Here is a 25,494-nt window from a genome sequence, read left to right on the forward strand (position 1 = left end):
GGCCGAAAATTGCCTGGAAGATTCGGTGCATCCCTAATTATCTTTGCCATCACATAAATTGCATCTTAAATATCTTGAAATGGAAAACTATTATTTTAAATTCACAATATTTCACAATAATACAGTTTTAACTGTATTTTTGACCAAATAAGTACAGCCCTGATGCGTGTAAAAGATCCTTCAAAAACATAAAAAAAAAAAAATCTTACTGACCCCAAACTTTTGATGTTTGAATTCGTTTTTGTGCACTGACATGGGTCAGAAAATTCCTACCCCCATATATCTGATATTCTGCTGCCAAGATACAGCAGGGGCCCCTTATGGATGTCAGTACCCCTGTCAAGAGAGCCCATCTCCAACTCCCTATAATGTTCTGCTGCCAAGATATGGTCGAATCATTATTACTGTGTGTTTTCTAGGCTGTTTTAAGTGGCTGCTAGGGGGTTCTGGGAGGTTTGACGGTAGTTGCTTAAAGCCCCAGTTCTAAAGGTATTATTAGATACTCAAACTAGTAATAGCATGCAACACTCTCCTCAATAAGTTGAGGCATCATTTACATGCATAGCACAAGCACCAGCATTTTATCTGGAGGAAAAAATCATGATAGTGATGGTTGTCTTAGCAATCACTAATTACAATCCAAAGTCAGACAAAGAAAAAAGCAGGTGTGTGACATGGAATCTGTGGTTTGCAGAGCTCTTCCTGTTGCAGATATCTACTGCACTGACAGGAGAAAGCTGATATTGTTGGCATATCAAGTGTGCCCCCCCCCCCCCCCTTCATGTATAAGTACTACAATCACCTGTCCGAACAATAAGTGAGATGTGCATGAGCTTAAGTAGCACAGAGTGGAGTGGATTTCATTGATTCACAACGGAGTTATTTCAGCCAGTGATGTGCTTTCTCTGTTGAATGGCAATCTCTGATGTTGGTGAATCAGCATTGTACACTCAATCATGCTTTTATCACTTCAAATGCAAATCTTTGTGGTCGAGCCCACACCCTGTACAGAGTTTAGCACGGTCTGATCCACACAAACCTGTTAGACTGAACAGAATGGCTTTATGAGGTGTGTAGGTGCAGCTTAATGACTTTAAAAGGTAGAGGTGTCCTTTGTTTGCTTTGAACCAGTCTAAAGACATCAGCGCTACATGCATGCATGACGTTTTTCGGAGTGGAGTACTAGGGAAAGTCAAAACGGGTTTACGCCTTTGACATGAAGTGCTATTATTAATATTGTTTAATTTACTGTGTGCTTTGAGAAGGATTTATATATATTGTACTATGAAAATAAATGTTTAGCATCCTATTTAGTTGTCCCCCTGACGTAGAGGCTAGTGTTTATTTGGACTTTAGGGGTCCGTACTATTTTAAAGTCTAATGGCAGTCTCTTTATTTTCTGCTACATCTCGTGATGTGAATGCTTCATGTCATTTTCACTGACCACTAAATTTGGTTGACCACTAAATCCTGTTGTGTAACTGCACACATAGGCAAAGTTTTGGAATGGAATACTAACTTCATTGTACACTTACATTCATAAGTTTGTCAGGTGTTTTTTTTTTTTTTTTTTGGAAAGAAATTAATAATTTAATTCATCAGGGATGCATAAGATAAATTAAAAGTGACAGAAAAGACTAATCAAAGAATCGAGAAATTTTTTTATCACTGTTACCTCAAAAATACTAAGCAGTACAACTGTTTTCAACTTTTATTATAACTTGTTTAAAACTGAAAATTCAGCTTTGCCATCACAGGAATAAATAACATTTTTAAATTTATATTATTCATACTGAAAATGGCTGTATTTTTTACTAATAAATGTAGCTTTGGTAAGCACAAAAGATGTCTTTCAAAAGCATAAAAAAAATAATCTTACCAACACCAAACCTTTGAATGGTAGTGTAATTGCCTTCTATTTTAAAATAGTGTGAGACAGAACGCATTATGCAGTGATAAACATTTCAAACTTATGTATACTAGATGACCTGCCTAATTGCAGTTCACTCTCTTTGAATAAAACTTTCCCGAACCGGATATGCCTCCCATATATTAAATTGCAGTAGATTAGGTGGGTGGGTGATCCACATATTGGCAAATGTAGTTGGTCATTGTTTATTTCATGCATGTACCGTACACATACTTCAGAAATGGTAGAAGTGTGATGATGTGCTTTTTCTGCTTTAGTCCTATGTTTATCTGAGTCCAAAGCTCTTCACGTTCCAGCCTTCTGGTTTATGCTTGTCAGACGTCTTGCATGCATATCTGAGAAAAACTCTGTGAAAGTCTGCTGGCACTGTTGCCCTTATTCAGGGATCAATATGCTGAGATTGTGCTGAAATGTACTGTGAGCCCGTATGAACAAGTCACTGGTCGACTGGTTTTAGGATTGGCTATGTAAATAACAGTTCAAAGACTCAGACTGGGACTCGATGTTGAAATGCTTGGTGTTCTTTGTAATTGATTTAAATCATGAGGTAGTGTTCAGGATTGTGATTGTAGCCAGCATGAGGAAAGTTACATAAAGTGTTTTGCATTTCATGACAAATGTGAAATATTATGTTACTTCATCTTGACTGTGCTTCGTTTTGGCAGATTCACTGAGCTCAGTGTTGTGTTATTAAGAGCAGTATGACCTTCTTTGGGCGAAATAGGATGGATTTTTTTTCCCACAGAGTTGTTTGCACATTTTTACCTTTCTTGGTAAGGAAAAGCAACTCCTTGAAGCATGAGGGCTATCTGAGTATAAGGTTCATTTTATTAGCTTATAAAGTACCGTTTTGTCAGTGCCTTGTTAAAAACAATAGTGTTTTTATAGTTTTCATATAGTTATCATTGGGGGGGTATGTATTTCTCAACTTTAAAAGTGCAGTAGGAAATCTTGGAAAATGCAAATTTTAGTCTCATAACACCAAAAGCGAAGGTCCCAGCCTCCCTGCAATAGCAGTCCAAAGCCATGCCCCCTGAATGCATATATGCTGAGAGACCAGGGGACTGGAATTTATTAACCGCTGGGATACATCATGTGTCATTCACCGGTAAAAAAAACTTAAAAAGTGCTACAATACCAGGAAGGAAGATCAGGTTGTTGATGCTTATCTACCATTCTTGCTCCGTCTGCACGGCATGCTTGAACGTGCTGATGACTTATCCTTTCTACGTGAACAGGGTGTGCAGAGGTATGCAAATACATACGTAGATGTAGGCAGGTAGGAAAGCCAATTAAAACGCTTTCTGAGCGTTTTAATTGGCTTTCTTACCTGTCTACATCTACGTATGTATTTGACGAACATTTCTTGGTCCTACGCCTTCCACAGAACTTATAAATACAGATAAATACATTTAGACCACTCAACTTTGAACCAGCATAACAAAAAATTAGAGTTGTTCCGATTCCGATACTAGTATCGGAAATATCTCCGATACCACAACAAATTCTGGCATCGGCATCGGCGAGTACATGAACCCATATACCGATCCGATACCATTTTCTTAAAAAAGACCTAGTTATGACCGCAAGCTTTGCCTAACCGCTGCACGGTTCTTCTTCGCTGCTCAAAATGCATTGAAAACACAGGAAGTTGTGCTGTGTTGCCACAAGCAACCCCTGTTTAGAGCAGCGAAGAAGAAATGAAAACGCGTTAGCAGCCCTTATCTATATATGACTGGATCACTCATCACATTCTAAACTGCCAAAACACAGTGAAGCCGCTACTATATTATAGATCAGTGGTTAGCAGTATGTCTCTGTAGTACCGGTAGTTACAGACTCTCGAGTATATTCAGTACCGGCAGCTGCGTTCAGTCGCTTCCGTGTAAGTCAAAGCGCAGGGCTCCAGACAGTAGCCGAATATATACTAGTGTCTGTGAATATTAAACTGCAAAATACTATTTAAATATTACTCCCGCAAAATCTACATCTCTGTGGGTGACTGGCACAGATGCGCGAGAGCTCGCTGTTTTGTAGTCTCTGCTGTGTGTCATGAGGACACGAACGCATAAACCGTCACTTCATGAGAATTTACCGTTTCATTTGAGAATACTGTCATATCATAAACACAGACACTCAAAGATCTTCATGGCAGCCCATTAAAATAAATGTTTGGTTTACATGAGTAAATTGACAATATATAAAGCTACTGTTGTAGCCTACAGTAATAATAATACGTCTCTATAATAATAATAATTATGCCTAGATGGTTGCTTGTTTTTTACTTGTTTTGTTGTAAAGAGATTATCTGATTAATAGATCTTTTTTGTTGCAGTTTTTTTATACAGTTATATTGTAAAACTTAAATACCTTTTTTAGTTTGCGGTGTTAGATTTTTGGCTGCATTTGAAGTTCTTTTTTGCATAAGAAAATAAATAATACTGTCAAATTCATGTTAGATAATAAAAATACTGTAATAAATACAGTAGTTCACCATGTATTTGTTCATGTTTTGAGGGATCTGTCTGAAGCACACCATAAAAAAATTCTAGCAATTTACACAGGGCTAGTAGTATATACAGCTGTATATACAGATATACACCCAGGTATCGGATCAGTACTCGGTATCGGCCGATACCCTGAGCCCAGGTATCGGAATCGGTATCGGGAAGAGAAAAAGGGTATCGGAACATCTCTACAAAAAATCTTTCTGAAAACAGTCACCTATTGCACCTTTAATCAATTGTAATTTTATGATACTATATTGATTCTTAAATCCCAAGAATCGATTGGTCTAGCCTGTTTCATTTAATGAATGGAATATTGTAATGTAATCACTCAATCAGTGTTTCAATCACGGAAAGACATCAGTGTAACAGCTTGTAAATATTTCACGTAACATCACATTTACTTCAGGGGGAAAAAGAAAAGGAAAAAAGATTACCATAAACGGGCTAGTCTGCTAGAAAAAAGGATTGTTTACTGATTGAGTGATTACATGAGACAGGAAATGGAATTCAGGAAGTTGTACAGCACAGCCTTTGAATTAGGGATGCAACGATACCATTTTTTTCTGAACTGATCCGATACCGAAAATTCTTAGTATCTGCCGATACCGATCCAATCCGATACTAGCAGTTTTTTTTTAAATCAATGTACAATTTCTATACTTCTCTGTGTTGACCTGATCATCACTCTTTTGTGTGTTAAACAGAATCTACTACGTATAGACAATTTCATTTTAATGAAAAATAACAACTTAAAAGAATAATAATTATAATATAATAATATATTGTAATAAAATTATAAACTAGTTTAGTGATTTATTCAGCAGCAAACAATACTCTTGATTCTAGAAAAATCATGGGTGCACAATAATTGTATAAAATCTAATGAAATTTTGTATTTACAAATAAAAGTGAATAAGTTTCAAATCTGGTAAAATGTTACACATTGCTCTTTGTATTGTTGTAAAAAACATTCATGTAAAAACAAGTATATACATTTATATAGAAATATAAAAATTTTCTTTTAAATATATAGCACAGTAATAAAGGCAGCAAAATATAATAGATAGGACAGAACAAGAAAGACTATTAATAATCTTTGATTGCGCAGAAAAGTATTTTAATACCAATTCAGAGCGCTTATGCGCATTCAGTGTGCAGAATGATGAGCTTGAAACAACACTGAGTCACAGTGTGCAGACTGCGCAGTCCTCTGAGTCCACATAGAACAGTTAGTAAAACCACACAGTCTATGAGTACAACAAACCAGCTGCTCGGCTCGTGTTCATCCTCAGTTCTCTCTTCACAGGAGTTCATTCAGTGTACTGTTAGAGTAAATGAATTACTCCGGGAAATAGGTTAATTTTGACTCAGAGGGAGTGTCAGCCACGTTAAAAAAGTGAATAACTTAAGTAATTTGTGGATTAATGCTTACTGGAGATTAGAACTGATTCAAACGATTCATTCTGATTTGGTGAACTGGTTCAACTAGTTCACTGAGAAGAACCGGTCAAATCAAATGATTCGTTTGCGAACGACATCACTAGTACAAAGGGAAGAGATATTGATACGTAGTGTATTACATCTGTGCGTTAATTTAATGAGCCTTTTCTTTGAAAAGTTTTAAACATCAGTCACTATGCACTCTTAAAGAGCGTTTCATGGTTTTGACTGTAGTAACTGAACGCAACAAACAGTTTGATTGTTGAATGGAGGATGACAGACAGCCACAGCGGAGAGAAGGGTTTATGTAACTGAATTTAATGACTTAAATATTGTTCTGTACCTCACATTAAACTATGGAACATCTTCAGGACACTTGAAATATAGTGCAAAAAAAAAAAGTTTTGGGGCTTTACAATGTTTTTGTGCCTTTCGTGGAATTCAATAAGAACACAGAATAGTATACCCAGGATCGGATTTGGATCGGTCTCGTCTGACCGATACACGATCCGCAGAAAATGCCAGGATCGGAGCCGATACCGATCCCGAGTATCGGATCAATGCACCCTTACTTTGAATGTTCATTCATGTTTATTTCGAACTGTAACTGGTATTTAAAGCAGTGGGAAATGTTGTTTTTATAGAAATCAGGTAATTTTAACCTTCAATATAATACTGCTGTAGTACCAACAGACTCTGTTTATTTTAACATTAGTTGAGAACTTTAGTTTTTTTATGTGAAAGTTTACTATGTAGTGTACCTAGGGCTGGGCGATAATTCGATAATGATAATTATCACAATATCATTTTCCTCGATAAAACTAAATGAAGAGTTTGATTAATGTTTATGTGTAACGAAAAGCGTAACGAAACAGTGCGGCTCATTTGAATTGCGGCACACAACCTATTTATCCACTTGGATCAAAGTTCAAACTGCTGCGTAGCGCAAGCTCACTAGAGCAGTCACACGAGCTCTAAACAGCGCTGTGAGATCCAGTGTGAAGTGCTTGAATTCAGTGATGAACAAAAATGACTTGCTGATTTAAACTAGTTTAAAGCCAAACAGGGGAAACACTTTTTGCAAGGAGACAGTCAGAAGGCTTTTCAATCATATATCCAAAATAATCGATATGGCATCAAACTGAATCAAATTCAGATTGAGTCATGAAATTTGTTAGCATATCCCTCGATGTTATAATTGGTGGTAATAATAATAATAATGTTTCATTTATTTGTAGTATTTATTAAAAAAGTAAAATAAAATTACAACATATGCTGCTTGTTGTGATATAACGTATAGTTTCACAAATATCACAATTTCATAAAATTTATTTGTGAAAGTTGCTTCTTTAAAATGTAAACTTGTGTTTTTGTTGCTGTTCATTATGGTGCATGTAATAGAGCAGTGTGACATTTCTTTCTCTGTTGTGGCACAGAGTTCCCACATCCCCATGATTGATGCTTTGATGATGGCCTACACCGTGGAGATGATCAGCATTGAGAAAGTTGTGACCTGCGTGAAGCGTTTCTCCACATTCAGTGCCTCTAAGGAGCTCCCCTTTGACCTAGAAGATGCTATGATCTTCTGGATCAACAAGGTGTGTGTCTTTTGAACTGTACATTTGTCAAGGTTATGTTTGAATAACATGATGTACTAATAGCTTACTTGCATTTTTCAGTGCTTGGCCAGAGCATGTCTATTCTTGCTGCCAGCGCATTCAAAAGAAAGCTGTATAAACCAGATTTTCATTATTAATTCTTTATATGTATCATAATCGCTGCTTTGTGTTGCAGGTGAACCTGAAAATGAGGGAGATCACAGAGAAGGAACACAAATCAAAGCAGCATTTGCTGGAATCTCCAAGTCATCAGAAGGTACCAGACTTCCCAGCAACAGAGTTTCACACATGCATTGTAAAACTCTGATTCTCGCGTGCTGTTTAGACCTGGTTTTTCACATCTGTATCCTGTAAATGGGGTTGTATCTGTCTTGAAAACATAATTCAAACTGCACTGGAGGAAAAAAGCTCTATTTGGGCATTTACAGAAAACTTCATTTTTATTTTATTTACAAAAAAAAACAACAAAAAAACACACAATTTGATATTTTTACCTTTGGAAAATTGTGCAGTCCTTGTCTTTGATTTTTAAGTGAAAAAACACAGAATTGGCCGACCACTTGATGGGATCAAATGCAACAGTTAATACCAGGTATAAACAGGTGTGTAATGATTTAGCTTGACCCACATCTGAATAGATGGTACTAATGTCTTAATGTGATTATCTTCCGTGGCATCACTCCTTCTGTTTCTCCTCTAACTTCATAGCAGGGTCACACCTGTCTGCTCTTTTCTTCCCTGACCTTACATCCTCTCTGCTCCTCTTCCCATCTCTTTCACTTTAACCTCCTCCCTCGCTACTGGGATAGTCTCCCTCAAAATGGTATTGGAAACTAGTACCTGTAAGTTGGCTGTGAGTGCTTCCTCTCCACTGCACGAGTAGTACATGTCAGTCGCAACGTACGCCATCACCACTCAGGCCACGCTTTTATCTAATCAGTGCACACTGGGAGACACTTCTGTTCAGTGGCTAACGCTGTAATCGCACAAAATGATCTGCCTTTCAACCTTTGAGCACACGCAGTTATGAGCTAACACATGCCGCTGTGTGCGTACATGTGTGTGTGTGTGTGAGCGTCTGTGTGTGTTTGAGTCTTCAGCTTTCATCTTCTAATTTCTTGCAGTTATTTCCATCTTCATTAGTCTCTTCCTTGTTCTGTCCGTCTCTCTGACATATGGTCCTTCAGCCTGATCTTATGTTTGTACTGGCCCATTGCATGCTGGAGCCTGTTGGGGTTTCACAAATGGCACAGAGATCCTCTGTCTTCTTTCTGTTGCTTCTGTACCTTTGGATCTGCTTTCTAACTTTCACTGTGTCTGTCTGAAACCTAGACTTGGTGACTGTTATTTGAGTACATTCACAAGATTATGATTATGGCTTTCATAGGCAATGTGTAGAGGGCTTTTGTGTAGTGGTCGACTGGTGTATATATAGGCCAATATTTTTTTTTTATTTTTTTTTAGATTATTGACATTGCCAGATACCTCCCCCCCCCCTCTGGCTGATAAAGAATTGAAAATGGGACTTTTATTTTGGCAGGGCATAAGCACAGATACATAGGAGCACCCATTCACTGTTTACATTAGTCTGCCGCCATTGTTTTGTCTAGTCATACAAACTGAAGTAAACTGAAATAAAACCGCATATAGCCAAGCTATGTTTATAATATTTACAATGTTTCCCTTTATTTGCTAGGTATTTCTGAATTTAATAAAATGCAACTTACACTCTACTAAAAAAACAAACAAACAAAAAAACATGCATATTATATTTTTTTTAATCATGCAGCAACCGTAATTTACATTTCATTGCAGAAATTATGCATCTGTTATTTACTGTCTTTAAATGAGCTATTCATTGGCTTTAAATTGGCCATTGGCTACTCTGCTTTAAAATATCAAAATTGACCATCAATAAATCCATATCAGTCAACCACTACTTTTGCAAATTGTATGTTCTTTAGTTTCCTGTTTTTCTTTATTTTTTGTTTTGTTTTTGTTTATTCAGGTTTATTATGCAGCAATGTTGCATATATTCATGTAAAATTGTAGTCCTTAATGTATTAACAGCATAGTCTCGTGAGTTATTTGTGTTGTGGCTAATCACTGTTCTCTGTGTTGTTGCTAAAAGCAGCAGTTCACCCAAACATAAACATTGTATCTTTTAATCCCCATGATTTTGTTCCAAACTCATAATTTAGCTTTTTCTATGGAACACAGGGAGTAGTGGTAAAGAATTTTCAAGCTGCTCTTGACTGCACAACAAAAGTGAATAAGGACTGGACCTGGACTTTTTAGAGCTACATTAGAGCAGATGATTTTAGCAAATAACTCATTATGTTTTGGTGCATAAGTTGTATTGGCTTGACAGCTCCGGTCCCTATTCTCTTTCATTATTTAAAAAAAATGAGCTGCTAGGACATTCTGCTGAACATCTCTTTTTGACTTCTTTGGAACAATATGAGGATTATTATATAGGGCTAATTTAGTTTTTTGGGTGAACTATTCCTTTTAGTTGTCTTATAGTCTAATTCGCCTGTGTTGTAATCCTTTCCAGTTTATTTAGATCAGCAAATATTCTTACAAATACAAAGCCTCAATGATAAAATCTATTTCTCTTGTAAAACTCCCTCTTGCCTACACAATGTCAGTGCCATATACCAAAGGTCACTGTTAAATACAGCCTGTTTTTGATCGTTTGGCTTCCTCTCATGTCACCTGCAGGTACGGTATCGGCGGGATCATGCCTCAGGTAGACAGCTGCCCTACTTCCCCCTGCTGGAGGACCTGATCCGGGATGTGTGTGACGGTGCTGCACTGCTAACTGTGGTCCATTACTACTGCCCAGACCTGATGAAGCTTGATGGTAGAGTGAAATAACACTTAGGGATACTATGCTAGTTAGCGAGTCTAAAGAAAGCCATGTGTGTAATCTCTAGCACCAAACCTAATCGGGTTTCCCAAACACTCCTACAGTCAGTCTCCTTCACCCCACCCCAGTGTTACGTCATTGCTTCAGACGGTTGTTGCCATGCCAGGCAGCTCAAACAAACAAAACATGTTTTTAAGGCGCCACAGTGCTTACATTCTTTGGAAAATCATACAAATGGTTTGCTTACAGTTGTATGCTTCACATTTTAGCTGGGAAAGGAGAAAGTATTTTAACACACTTCCCCTTTTAAGCTGGACGCTTTACTTCATTTTAATCCTTTTAAACCTACATTAAACCATAAAAATAATTATTTAATTAGTTTGAAATGGAACATTTTATTGAACCTTTAGACAAATTATATTTAACAAAATCTTTTTTTAATATGTATATATTTATTTGAATATAATATTTGATACATCAGGCAGTTTTGGCTCACATAGTATGATGTAGGAGAATATATAGTTCATACTTGAGGAAGGGGAATAAAAACTTCTTTTTCACAAAAGAGGCTCAAACTGAGCAAAAATATGCATTTACCAATATTATTTCTTTGTAAGAAGATATTTGGATATTGCTTAGTTTTTAATGATCATAGCTCTGGCGTTGTCCTCTTGAAATATTACGAACACTGTAAAAGTTATACTCGGGTTTACTTTATAAAAATCTGTAAAAATGTCAGAGTTCCACAACACTGATCATGTTGAGAATTTAGAAGTCTTAGAAATGTGCATACCATATATAATACACTAGGTTATGGTTTAGTTGGTTTGCTTTCTTATATTTCTGATTGTAGTTTTATTCACTTGGTGCTTCACTGCGCATTGCCTCTTGAGCCAAGTAAATATTCTGTAAAATGTTCTTCTCTGATATTTCAACTCATAAGCAAATATTGACCTCATTTGGATTCAGCCCTTGATTTAACGTTCATGAATGTCAGAGGCTATAAGCCTCAGGAAAGATTATTTGCTAACTTTGTGTTTTCTGTTATCTGCAGATATCTGCTTGAAAGAGGTGACCTCAATAGCAGACAGCCTTTATAATATCCAGCTGCTGAAAGAGTTCGCCAATGAGTACCTTAACAAAAGCTTTTATTTGACTCTAGAGGACATGTTGTACGCACCTCCTGTTCTCAAGGTAAGTTATTCAGTCATGTATAATGTGTTTTGTCATCAACAGGATGTTTCGTTTCTGCATGGGTCTGTTCTTAATTCTCTCACTGTTCATTTTCTTCTGCAGCACAATGTCATGGTATTTATAGCAGAGCTCTTCTGGTGGTTTGAGATCGTCAAGCCTGAATTTGTCCAACCGAGAGATGTTCAGGAATTTAAAGATGGTGAAGTTGTTTTTTTCTTTTGTTTTTTTTTTGGCAGTAAATTTGTTATACTGTTGAGTGAATGGGCTTTAATGTGTTCATTTTGCCTTTAAAAGTTTTATTGGGTCTAAAATACAAAATTGAAAACAAAGTTTGCATGAAGATTCAACCAAAATCCTCATATTGTGCCTGTTGTTCTGCTAATTTGAGTTAATAATATATTTTTTTTATTATAGCAAGAGCAATGACTCAGCCTAAGAGTGCCAGGCCTACTGTGCCCATCTCCAATGCCACCAAACGGAGCTTCCTGGTATCTCCTGGTGTGGCTGATCCAGCACTTCCTGTTCAGAACAGCCCGGATGTTTGTAACAGGTACTTCCTGCACCCTGAAGAATCTGAGCCTCTGTAAGTGCTTCATGGTTTTGTCTTTTCCATGTGTTGCTTTGGGTGTAAATGTCGGTGATCTTTGTCAATGTGAAAGTGAAAGTTTTTTTTTTTTTTTCAAATAAACTGTCTTATAATTAATATTCCCTCTAATTTTTAATCTTGCTCAGCCAAACCTTTTTTCTCCTGGGCAAACTGTTGGGCCACCAGAGTAGAAAAAAATATATTATTCATATTATTCACTGAAGGTTTTTGTTTTAAACAATTCACTTGAGAAAACATTCAATACAGAGGAGTTATTGATAGTTATTTAATTTTTTAGGCACCTGGAGACATTATTTTTCTATCAAAAAATGAAAGCAATTTTTAACAAAATGACAAAGGTTTATCTGTAGCTGCTTTCTTTTTAAAGCACACCGATCGCATCAAATTTTGCACTTGTTTTGGTCGTTTTGCACATTCCTAGTCATGATGTCAGCAATACATGGATAAAAATAGTGTGGGCTTCCATATGCTTGAAATTGTTTTGCAATTCACAAGTGCACAGCCATTCCCAAATGCACATTACAGGGAACTTTGCTTGTGTTATTATGATTCACGCCTGAATCATAATGTCCCATCATGTCTTTGCTTTGTCATGTTGTGCCTGTGTCTTTCTGACATGCTGAGACCGAACTGCACTGCCCTGCCTTACTCAAAAGAACTTTAACTTTATTGTGGATATTAATTGACACCGATATTAAAAAATAGTTACTTGGAATTAAAAGGCATTTTAATATTATGCTAGTGCTTTTAAAAAAAACTCATAAGGCGTAAGCAGAGCAGTGCTGCTTGTCTATATTTGTCCATCCACATGGAAAATGCGTAGTGTCAGTTCCGATTAGATTTTCACTGGATAGGCCTGGAGACCACTCATACAAATTTTTTGTACTGGTGGTTTGCCAACTGTGCCCTCTGCTTGCTGTTTCAGTAATAAAGGGAGTTCCAGCTTTAGCCCCTCCCACCCACTACTTCCACTGAGACAAAGACAGAAGAAAGCTCAGCCAGGAGAGGAAAGCACGGGTAGGGATGCACGATTATGACAAAAATCATAATTGTCGATTATTCCCTTGAAATTGTAATTGCGATTTAATTACAATTATCACAAGTTACACTGAATTATGTTTATACCATTTTTTTATGCAACTGCATGCTGTATTTTTATTAGAGCCCAGCCGATATATTGTTTTGCCAATATTATCGGCTGATATGACCCTGTCACTGATATTTCAGTGTCTGTGAATATGCCGCCGATGTGAATTAATTAATTTATTTTACAGAATATATAATGCAGATAAAATTCTTGAAATGGTGTAATTACGCCATTGTAATGGCGCCAATGTTTGCAACTGGCGACCTGGATGAAATGCTTTAAAACATAAGTCTATTGAAAAACCACTGAAATTTTGAAAGGCCATATCTCCGTAACGTCGCAGCGAATCCGCACCAAATTTTGGGGATCCCTTCAGCTCGAGGCACCCTCTCGAACGCATATAGAGTGTACGACTAGAGGCCCTCTTTCGAATGAGACCAGTCAACACTTTCCCTTCAGTAAGGAGGATTTTTGTGCAGGAAACATTCAAGCATTGTCTTATTAATGGCAAATTAAAATAATGGCATTTTTATGAATTAAAGATGATCTGATTTTGGAGTTTGACAATGAATACGGTGAAATAATCAATAGTAAATAAATAGTAAATGGTGTAAATTACATTGCTAATGTCATATTATAGCACATTGTAATGCAGTGTTACAAATAATAAATAACTGGTTGGAGATTAAAATAATATTATAGCACATTGTAACACAGTGTTACAAATAATAAATAATAGATTGGAAATTTAAAATAATAGCAGATTTATCTCATTTTAAATAAATAATGAAAACTGAGATGGAAAAATTTCCTTAAGCTAGATTTCAATTTTTACTATGGTAAAATAAATGTTTAAACTAACCTCACATTACTTTGTTCCCCGTTCTCCACTATATTATGTCACTCTTCTCTAGTAAGTTTTTTCTGTGTGTGAAGACTGTGAAGAAGTGAAATAAACTTCAATGGAATAAAGTTGAATGGAATTGAATTTAATTGAATTAAAGTTAAATAAACTTAAACTTTGCATTTCAGTGCACTGATGTCAGACTAATTTTGGACAGTAAAGTTTGTTAAATGCTCTGCCTCAATTACATATCTCTGTCACATTATTATAAGTCTTTGATCACCACATATTGAGTGATCATTGCAAAAAATGTTTATGTGTATATATATTCTGTTTATGTATATACTGTATTCTATATATAGTATCAGTTAAATGTTTGGACACACGAATGTAAAAGTGTCCAAACCTTTGCCTGGTACTGTACTATAATATAAACAAAGAATATCGGCTGATTTTTTTTTTTTTTTTTTTTTACTCCTTTAATATCTCATCGGCACCAAAACAAAAACACCACATATCGGTCAGGCTCTAATTTTTATATGAAAATAAACAAGCTGAAAACACTCTTAACTGAAAAACCTTCAGTGCTTTTCTATAGTATTAAGCCTCAAATATCAACTATACATCGGATTGGTTTCTTCTTTAAATTATCAAAAAAGTATGAATGGTATTATAATGTTATACGATAACTAAAACAATGTAAATACACATAAGATAACATGTAGAAAGAAAAAAAACATCTTAAGTGTGCAGAATAACATAAGTGGACTTAGAAATATTAATTGCCGCTTTCAATGAATACGGAATTGGGGCATCCATAATTGTAATCGCAATTAGAAATTTGATTAATTGTGCAGCTCTAAGCACGGGTATGGCATTAAGTTTCTAATGCCATTCATATGAAAATATTAATTTTCATGCTCACATGGAAGGGATACTCAGAAATGTAGAGTCTCCGAAATAGAAATGATTTTTAGCACCTTTGGTAATTTATTTTTGTTATCTTATGATTGTAAACTTAAATTTTCACAAAAATGTGAAGTTAACAAAACATCAACAAAGTTTGTATAGAATCTGTAACAGAATAGAATCCTATTAATTGGGATTAGTGGTATAGAACAAACACCTAACCAGAATGTTTAAGGATGAAAAATATTTGTCTTACAGATAAATATTATTTTATACCCAAAACAAACATCTTTGACAGTTCAGGCACTTCTGCATTATGGTAATTTGAATGAAAGCATCAATTGTGCAGTACATTTAATATTCTTTTTTATAACTTTATCATGTAAGCATGTTCCTTTTTACAGTTTATAATGTGAGTGACTTGAGTGTAATAGAGTCTGCTAATCCAATTTTTGTGCTTTTTTTTTTTTTTTACCAGCCTTTAGAAATCGTTCAAATTCTTTTACGCAAGAAAGTCACTCCAGAGGATCAGTGGCTTGGTCAGATAAACGGCAGAGGTACCAACACTGTTAATAAATATGAGTACTTAACGTATCTTTTAAGATATTACATCAAATCTATATTTTGTTTGGTCATGATTCTCTTACTGTTATTATAATCAGGCCACTGTCTCAGCTGAATCGGTATGTTCTCCACTCCGCTATGGACAGTGATGCAGATTTGGCCTCGGGCGACAGCGTTAGTTTGACTTGCTCTATCAGTGAGGACAGCCTGGCCTCCACTGTAACACCCAAGCACCAGAGTCATCCGGGTCAGAGCAACGTTAGGCGGATCAATGGCCATGGTCTGCTGGGCAACGTTAACATGGATGAGGAGGATGAGCTTGTAACTATTTTCAGGCCAGATTCATCCAAGAATGAGACAACCCTGTTAGACTCTGAGGATGCGGAGCGACAGAATGCTACCCCTGGTGCTAAAACCAGCATTTGGGGAAGACAGGAGGACGCATCCTCAGATTCCCGAACAGCCAGTTTCTTCCTGGAACCTCTGATGCCTGCAATTCTCCGGCCAGCCAAAGAGAAGTCAGTATGCCTAAATAAGGAAGAAGAGTCGGGAGAGGAAAGGCAGCGAGCATTAGACCGGAAAGTAGCAGGAGCAGAAGGTGCTGTTTCATCTTCCAGACGGAGACCTCCATCCACCCTCAACCGGACCTTTACCCCCAATACTAGCTCTGAGTTTGAGACCACTATTGAGCCTAAATCCAGGGAATTTGTGCCTCCAGCCCCTGGGCAGACGCAAGCTTTCAGACCATTGGCAACAAGTAGTGTTGAGCCATCTTCTGCTGTGCGGTCACCTGGGTTTTACCTTCATTCTTCAGTGCCTGAAGATAAGAGGACTGTCCAAGCATGGGACATCTATCCAGGGTCTGATATAGAGACTGTGGAGACCATTGAGGAACAGGATGCAGAGCTCACTAAAGAGCTCCATCCAGACAAGAAACTGTTCTATGAGGAGCACGAAGAGTCAGCAAAGTTGCAGGAAGATATGAATGTAAAGGAACATGAGGATAAGGATGGTGGGAGTAGGTGCTCGAGCCCTGGTCAGTCCCAGGTCAGCAGTGTAGCTAGCGGGAGTGTGCGCATGACCAGTTTTGCTGAACGAAAGATGCAGAAGTTTGGTAGCAATCAAGATATCCGCTCCAGCACAAGCAGCTCACAGCGGACCACACCAGATGGCTCGGAGAGTTGCCCCCTTCCTCTAACCTCCTGGAGGATGAAAAGAGACCAGAGTCCCACACCACAGAACAAGGACAGTGCCAACATGCTGGCCTCCGAAATTGTTCAACTACACATGCAACTTGAAGAAAAGCGACGTGCAATTGAATCCCAAAAGAAGAAAATGGAGGTCTTGACAGCAAGACAAAGGCTTAAGCTTGGGAAAGCAGCCTTCCTGCACATAGTAAAGAAAGGGAAGAGCGATACTCTCCCTCAGCCTACGAAGTCTGAGTACTACTTGAAAGATGGCCAAAAACTCAATCAAGAAAAAGAGAAATCCTCGAAAGACGACACCTCTGTTGGTGCTCTGAGAGATGGGCCAAAAGAGGCTGAAGAGTCAGAGAAGGCATCTCTCGAATGGGCAGGTGGGGGTACTGTGTCTCCTAGTGCCTTAGAAATGGACGAAGAGATGGATCTTAATGAATGCAACCGCTCCATTGAATTGTTGAACGAGGCTATAGGAAACATTCAGCAGCAGATGATGCAACTTTCGCTCCAGCAGGAAATGCTCATGAAGCAGAATCTTCAGTCTCCAACAGATGCTGCTCCACCACCTAGCAGTGACCAAAGTAATGCATCTGAACCCAGGGTCAGAGCTTCAATACATTTTGTTGAACCAAGTGGCAGCCCTGTGGTACGAAAACCACCCAAACTAAGTTCAGCACGGCCTCGTACCAAACCTTCAGAGCTGTTGCTAGCTAGGGAGCATGGCAAAGGGCAAAAGAGCTCCACTCCTACACCTACTGACAGCCCCTCTGCCAAGTCCATTCATGGGGGCAGGACCCCCAAACCAGAGCCAGAGGACTTTGTGCAGAACTCCACAAGATCAGACTCATTCAACAAAGACAAAGGGAACTCAAAAAGCACTACATTCCACCTTAATGATGAAGCTAACTTGAGGACGGTCTCAAGGGAACCAAGTTCTGTGGCCCTTGGTGTCACTTTCCAAGAATCTATGTCCACTACCTTACAGGATGCTGAAGCTACATTTGATGATGAGCCAGAAATGTTTAATGTCTCCTCAGAAGATATTTCTAGAGGAAAAGTCAATCTTATCGAGGTAGACTTGTCTGATTTGGCTGACAATCCAGATGAAGAAGGTGCCAATGTATTGGACGTAACCACTGATGGGAGCGATGGGGAAAAGAAGTCTGGCATGGGCTTCTTTTTCAAGGTAAATATATATTAAAATAGAAAATAAAAAAGTCAAAATATTAATTTAACTATGACTTGTAAACTTTCCCACTCACTTTGTGGCCAAGAAACCCCACTAAGTAACACACTAGCAACTACAAACAACCACTTAGGCACAAGTTTCTCTAGTTTTACTTTCCTACTGATTTTGTTGTTTTATGTCTGCAGGATGAGCAAAAAGCAGAGGATGAATTGGCCAAAAAGCGAGCAGCATTTCTGCTAAAACAACAGAGGAAGGCAGAGGAGGCTCGGCTCCGCAAGCAACAGCTTGAGGTTGAAAGTGAGCTGAAAAGAGATGAAGCCAGGTATTGACTACCTTTGAAGTGTCATCTGTGATGAATGTAACTGTGACAGAGATGCTTTGTAACTTTTTCATGAAGTTTGTATGTTTTAAGCCTCTTTTCTTTTCCAATTCCAAGGAGGAAAGCTGAAGAAGAAAGACTCCGAAAAGAGGAGGAGAAAGCCAGGAGAGAGTTAATAAAACAGGAATACCTTAGAAGAAAACAGCAGGAGATGTGTGAGGAGCAAGAGCAGCCTCAGCCCAAGCCCAAGCCCAAGCCCAAAAAACAAAGGCTGAAGTCTGCGCTAAAAGAAGAACCATCAGTTGATACACTTCACAAATGTCCTGCTACCAGTAAGTATTAAACTGTGCCTTCTGCTGTTGCATTGTTACTGAGCCAACAGCAGACATGTTTGATGACACTTAAACTAAAATAATGAAACCATGTTCCTCACCAGATGAGAATCTCATCAGTGCACAGTCTGGCTCTAGCCTATCACTGGCCTCTGTAGCCACCACTGAACCAGACAGTGTCAACTCGGGAGGGGCGGGATCTCATCGGTAAGTCCTTCCCATGTGGTGCAGGCTGTGTGCAGACGCGTGCTTGGATTTCATTAATTTATTTTAGAATCAATCAACTGTATTCAGACTGTGACCTCCAAAGCACTTTAATGTTGCTGTTCGTTCTTTCCATTAACAGAGGAGAGTCAGTAGATTCATTTCCAGGCCTCAGTCGCAATTCCAGTCGAACTACAGAGAGAGACTGGGACAACGGTTCCACTGCATCTTCCATTACATCAACATCCATGGCGGAATACACTGGTGAGTTTTCACTTTCCATTCTGTAGGATGCAAGTGGTTTATATTTGTGTCTGGGTACCACATGGTGGTCTGGAGTACTAAATAATTTACACTGTTTTAGATTTCGCTACACCAGGAAAACCTCCTTTGTTAAAAACAGCAGCATGCTGATCTTGACTATGCATCAGGCAATGTTTGTCTGTGTAGTTGAGTATATGAGTGCACATCTGTTTTTTGTTTGGGTATATATCAGTGGGTATATATATTTGATTAGCTAAAAATGTTGACTAATGCATTTTACAGGGAAAATACATCTTTTTTTGTTCTATTGCTTATGTTTGTAGAATAAATACAGGCATTGCTTGGCTCGAAAGCTAAAATTAGTTTGAAATTAGAACTACCTTTTCATGCTATGTATTCAAAGATCAGTGCAAACATACTTGGGTTTATGTAAATTATTTGGGTAATGCCTCAGTATGGCATGGTTACACTTGACATTGATCAACTTTATCTTGTTATTGTTCACCTCAGGGTCTTTGAACCATGTTTAGGAGGAGAATAGAAAGGTTTGTGTCATTTGTTGGGTGTCAGAGTGATGGATGAGGTAGTTTAACTTTTAATCATGGAGACTTAGAAGCTCTAGTGTATGGAAGCATATGGGTAGCATTATTCAATTTGGGATGTAATATGCAAAATGACAATGCAATATGTAAAATGGCAATGCATTTCTGTATTTACATTTACATTTTCCAATACATTTGTGCAACGTTTGGTGCAAAATGAAAATGAAAATTAAATTACATAATTTTCATTTGCCATTTACTACACCAGTTTTAATATGTAAAATGAATATTAATTTTAACGCTTTATAAGTTGCAAAATTAAAATGAAAATGTATTACAGAAATGATTAGATATGTCTAACATGTTAAAGCAAAAACTGTGGCAAAATGATCATTTAAATGCTATTTTTCTTAATTGCATTAACACTCACAGTCAAGACACTTACGATTGCATTTTCATTCGGTGTCCCGCAATGAATGTAGCAAAACTCAATGTGCACATTGAAAATGCATTCCGAGCCGATCACGTGTCCCCGCCCTCGCGCCACGTCAATCATTGCGTGAACAAGGCGGGGCTTGCAGAAGGTCAGAGACTCAAATCTCAAGAAGAGGATTCAATCAAGTGAGACAACATGGACAAGACAGTTGGTCCGTGTATGTTTTGATCATTTCGGTTTATGGCTTCAATATTTCATTCGCACTTGTGGGCGGAGCGGAAATGCTGCTTTCATCTGATTGGTCGAATCGGATCGGTTTTCATCTGACAGCCTTCAGCTCGGTCTTGTCATTCTTTCAGGCAAAATAAGAGTCAGTGCGAGTGAAGCACTGAAATGTCTGAAACTACGCTCACTGTTAATTAGCATAATATTTGAATCAGATGTAGCTGGGCACATAATTCGTGCTGCTGAGACCTGCAAATTAGTTCTAGGTTGTAGTATTGTATGAATATTGTCCCACTGATAAATACAGTGCAAATAGTTCTGTCCCTTTGGATAACAGTGAAGTGGAAATTAAAATCAATAATAGACTGAACAGTTCCATGTCTGTAACATTTACCACTCTCAATCTTTTAAGTCATAAGGCACTAGGTATGTGTGTGTGTGTGACATTAATAAATAATTGTAAAAATGAATATAGTTATATTTCTAAATAAAAATAGTAAAATTAGCTCTATGCTGCTCAGTGCTCCTGTAGCCTACCCCAGAGCGCCCTCTCGCGGCTGTAGACGGTAATGTTTTCTCTTGGTCTTGAATAAATGTGACATATAGTCCAGTGCGACTTATATATGTTTTTTTTCCTCGTCATGACGTATTTTTGGACTGATGCAACTTATACCGAAAAATACAGTTAACATTATTATTATTATTTATTATGAGAGTAATTGACACAGACTAGAACTTTAATGTTTCACCCAATTCAGCTCATATCTTTAGACTCGTCCGACTCGTGTTGCTTGTATAACTGGCCAGACTTACCTTCCCAAAAAATCCTATTTAATTTTATTTCATAAATTTAACTATATTTATTTCCACTTTACTGTTATCCAAAGGGACAGAACTATTTGCACTGTTTTTATCAGTGGGACAATATTCATACAATACTACAACCTAGAAATAATTTGCAGGTCTCAGCAGCACGAATTATGTGCCCAGCTATATCTGATTCAAATATTATGCTAATTAACAGTGAGTGTAGTTTCAGACATTTCAGCTGAAGGCTGTCAGATGAAAACCGATCCGATTCGACCAATCAGATGAAAGCAGCGTTTCAGCTCCGCCCACAAGTCCGAATGAAATATTGAAGCCATAAACCGAAATGATCAAAACATACACGGACCAACTGTCTTGTCCATGTTCTCTCACTTGAATCCTCTTCTTGAGACTTGAGTCTCTGACCTTCTGTAAGCCCCGCCTTGTTCACACAATGATTGACGTGGCGCGAGGGCGGGGACACGTGATCGGCTCGGAATGCATTTTCAATGTGCACATTGAGTTTTGCTACATTCATTGCGGGACACCGAATGAAAATGCAATCGTAAGTGTCTTGACTGTGAGTGTTAATGCAATTAAGAAAAATAGCATTTAAATGATCATTTTGCCACAGTTTTTGCTTTAACATGTTAGACATATCTAATCATTTCTGTAATACATTTTCATTTTAATTTTGCAACTTATAAAGCGTTAAAATTAATATTCATTTTACATATTAAAACTGGTGTAGTAAATGGCAAATGAAAATTATGTAATTTAATTTTCATTTTCATTTTGCACCAAACGTTGCACAGATGTATTGGAAAATGTAAATGTAAATACAGAAATGCATTGCCATTTTACATATTGCATTGTCATTTTGCATATTACATCCCAAATTGAATAATGCTACCCATATGCTTCCATACTAGTGTGCATCAGCGAGAGATGTATAGTGCTCTGAGAGGCATATCATGACCTAACCAGGTGAAACAAAAAATTGGCAAGTGAAAAATCTAAGGGGATAAAATGTTGTTGCCGTAACCAGCCATGAGAGCAGAGAAAAACAATGTATTATCGGTAAGTTGTTTTCTATTTGTCACACTTGATAGTCCCGCCCACAGTGAAATCCCATTGGTCCAAATTCCTGCCTTTTGAGCAACAAATCAGCATATTAAAATGATTTCTATATCACAGAAATCATTACAAGAATAAATGACATTTTAAAATATATTCAAATAGAAAATATTTCGCAATATTAATCTTTTTGTTTTTGATCAAATAAATCCAGCCTTGGTGAGGATAAGAGGCTTATTAAAAAAAAAACTACCAAACGGTAGTGTATATGTGGTAAAATATAGAATGAATCAAAGATAAGGAGAAAATAAATCCATGACCTTATATGCTTCATATGTCTATTGTGTATTGATGTTTTTGTTGTTGTCACTGTAGGACCCAAGCTTTTCAAAGAGCCAAGTTCAAAGTCCAACAAGCCTATAATCCACAACGCCATCGCTCATTGCTGCTTAGCGGGAAAAGTCAACGAACCGCAGAAGAACTCCATTCTTGAGGTGTGTAACCAGTTTGCAGTTTCATGTAACCAATCAGTTTTGTTACCTTTAGTTACTTTTTTTCAATTATTTGACCGGTAGGAGCTGGAGAAGTGCGAATCCAACCACTTGATGATTCTTTTCCGGGACAGTGGCTGTCAGTTCAGAGCTCTTTACTCCTACTTCCCCGACACAGAGGAGATCCTCAAGCTCACCGGCACAGGGCCCAAGAGCATCACTAAGAAGATGATTGACAAACTCTACAAGTACAGCTCGGACCGCAAGCAGTTCACTGTAATCCCTGCCAAGACTGTGTCTGTTAGTGTAGATGCGCTGACTATCCATAACCACCTGTGGCAAGCCAAAAGACCTGCAGGGCCAAAAAAAAGCGGAAAGTGAAGTTCGATTGCACTTTTGCAACGATTCCCGTTATTACTTAACTGCTTCCATCAGAGTTTGGATGGAAGAGGCTCGCTGGACAAACAAACAGGCATGAACGAACATGCACTTCATTTGAATGTGTTCTGGGTTGAAGTAGTCCTTTACTCACAATCCTGTGGTCTTTTTACATGATACATTTTTTTGTTACTTGAAGTATTTATTAGTTTGGCACTGATTAGCTCGTTTAAACGAAGCACTTCCCCCATGATTGTTTTTGATTCGTTTTCCACTTTTTTTTGTGAGGGATACACGTTTTCCTCCTAGCGTCTTCAAAACATGTCTGCTGGCTCTAAGGACTGCCAGAACTCAAATTCATGTAAAAAATAGCTGACTGGGCCCTCAACAAAACGTTTTTGCCTCCAAAACATGCTGCTCCTTTGTTGTCACTGGGGAAATCCCAGGTCTGCATACTTTTGGCCTTCATGCATTGTGGTTCTATGTCTGTTTATTCAGTGCTTTAAAAAAAATCAGCTCGGCTATAGCTTGTTTTTTGGAAACTCTGTGGTCCTTTCAATAGGGAATCAAACAGACCTTGATACGTGTCAAATGCAGTTCTCTTCTCTTCTGTTCTACTCTGTAGCGGCCTCTCCTCTGGACAGTCTGTACTATGGTGCACTTATGATCATGTTTAAGTAATATTATCATGCAATGTAATCATGTTGATGTTGGCACTGGAGCTTTTCTCGTGCAAAAGAGCAGCATGCTCTGTTATGAAGAGTGTCGCTGTAAACGATTTGAATGACAGTATTTAATATATTCGTAATCGGTTACTTCCCTTGCCGTCGCGGTCTAATTATTTACCAAGGTTGAAAACATTCCTCAGTGAAAGAAGTGTCAACACTGCCGACATCTTTGTGTTTAGATGTTGGAGAACACTCATAAAAGCCTCGTGTTTGGTGTCGAGATCAATTGAGTGTTGCACATGCACTTTATTTGTTTGCTCATGAAGGTGTATAGTGGGGTAGATTTCAAAGGGCTTACTAAACCATTTTTTCTCCTAAAGGTAGTTGTGAAAGGTGAAGGTACTCTGTTATACACCGAGAAACATCTCTCAAACACTATTAACACAGAAAAGAGCACACTGACAGCCCCTTAATGATTCTTAAACTACTGTTTCCAAATAATAGGTGTTCGACTTGTCTTTACATCGTTGCATTGTTTAATTTTAAATTGCAGTTTTGCCTGTGTGTTTTTATATCTCAACTAAAAGATTGTATTGATGTTGATCACCTGTTTTCTTTTTGTTTGTTTGTTTTAAACACTACTATTCATTCTTGATCGTTTTGCTTCTTTTACCATATTTTTATTTATTTTAAATAAGACTGAGAATTAATAAATATTTCAAGTCAAATTCATTCTCATTATTTTTTTTCCCCTTTTAATTATTGACATTGTCATCTTCCACTTTATTTTATAACACCTTTTGCGTTGTACGTGAGCTTACCTCATAGTAATGAATATTAGTACCAAGTATTGTGCAAAATTGACTCTACGTGAACTTTTCATGTCGGCAGTTGATAAACTTTTGTATTCATAGCTTTACTGTTGTTGGATGATTGCAAGAGATGATGGCAGTCTAATTACTTGTGGTCTCGTGATGGGCGTCCCAAATTCTGTCAACTGGAACACCACAGCCTCACCGACAAGCACTGTATCCTTGACAGTCCACTGAAGACACATTTGTATCCTGGTAACTGGTGGTTTATCCTCAGCGGGGGGCTCAACAGGTCAGGCATTCGGTGGATGGATGGTCATTAGACAAGAAGACTTAGTTACTTGATGTTGGTCAGGATGCACGGTGAGTATTATTGCACTCTTTGATGTTGGCTTCAAAATCAAGTAATTGTGACGAATGTTTCTTTTTTTTTCTGCCTAGCTCTTTTTATTTTTGTGGTGTTCCAGTATATACATGAGGCATGGTTTCAGCCCTGTATATACACCGATACGGACTTTGTTTGCAAAGAGATACCAGAAGGTACAGTAGGATGGTCACAAATAGTATGTGCATGTTAACTGCTAGAGAAGTTGGTCAGATATGTTTGGATAATTGCATTTGAGATGAGATAGATCTCTCAAAAGATAGTTGTCACGGTATACTTTCATGTCGTTCCAACTCCTATGGCTTAATAAAATATGTTTTGAAGAATGTTATTGCTGCACTTCTACAATTGGTGAAAGTGAATGGTGACCAGTGGATGTCAAGCTACTGAAAGGACAAAAAACTATTGCTGTCAATGAACACGATTAATCGCATCCAAAATAAAATTGTGTGCTGTGTATACTGTATATAAATACACATACCTGTACAGTATATATTTAGAAAATATACTAGAAACTTATGTCTATATTCATACAGTTTATATGTAATATATAAACATTTTCCTGAAATATATGTGTGTGTATTTATATA

The 25,494-nt window shown here is 37.6% G+C and overlaps 1 protein-coding gene across 6 annotated transcripts in view; it reads left to right on the top strand.

Annotated features, from left to right (window-relative positions):
• The window catches only part of camsap1b (calmodulin regulated spectrin-associated protein 1b), a 35,058-nt gene that overhangs the window by 9,154 nt on the left and 410 nt on the right, over positions 1-25,494 (top strand). Inside the window, exons 4-20 of one of the 6 annotated variants that reach the window (XR_003276624.1) lie at positions 7,317-7,478; positions 7,675-7,755; positions 8,309-8,341; positions 10,224-10,365; positions 11,426-11,565; positions 11,668-11,764; positions 11,980-12,148; positions 13,098-13,189; positions 15,491-15,569; positions 15,675-17,961; positions 18,150-18,286; positions 18,401-18,615; positions 18,720-18,822; positions 18,962-19,083; positions 22,546-22,664; positions 22,746-24,882; positions 24,961-25,059. Coding sequence is in view for 2 of the 6 variants with exons in the window: in XM_026212206.1 (XP_026067991.1) it covers positions 7,317-7,478; positions 7,675-7,755; positions 8,309-8,341; positions 10,224-10,365; positions 11,426-11,565; positions 11,668-11,764; positions 11,980-12,148; positions 13,098-13,189; positions 15,491-15,569; positions 15,675-17,961; positions 18,150-18,286; positions 18,401-18,615; positions 18,720-18,822; positions 18,962-19,083; positions 22,546-22,664; positions 22,746-23,042 (4,275 nt within the window). In the remaining 4 variants the exon portion in view is untranslated. Of the gene's footprint in view, positions 1-7,316; positions 7,479-7,674; positions 7,756-8,308; positions 8,342-10,223; positions 10,366-11,425; positions 11,566-11,667; positions 11,765-11,979; positions 12,149-13,097; positions 13,190-15,490; positions 15,570-15,674; positions 17,962-18,149; positions 18,287-18,400; positions 18,616-18,719; positions 18,823-18,961; positions 19,084-22,545; positions 22,665-22,745; positions 25,382-25,494 lie in introns of those variants that run through there. The other 5 variants (XR_003276626.1, XR_003276623.1, XR_003276625.1 and 2 more) reach the window with 5 other exon arrangements.

Source organism: Carassius auratus, chromosome 30, assembly GCF_003368295.1.
Source record: "Carassius auratus strain Wakin chromosome 30, ASM336829v1, whole genome shotgun sequence".
Lineage (NCBI taxonomy): Eukaryota > Metazoa > Chordata > Actinopteri > Cypriniformes > Cyprinidae > Carassius > Carassius auratus.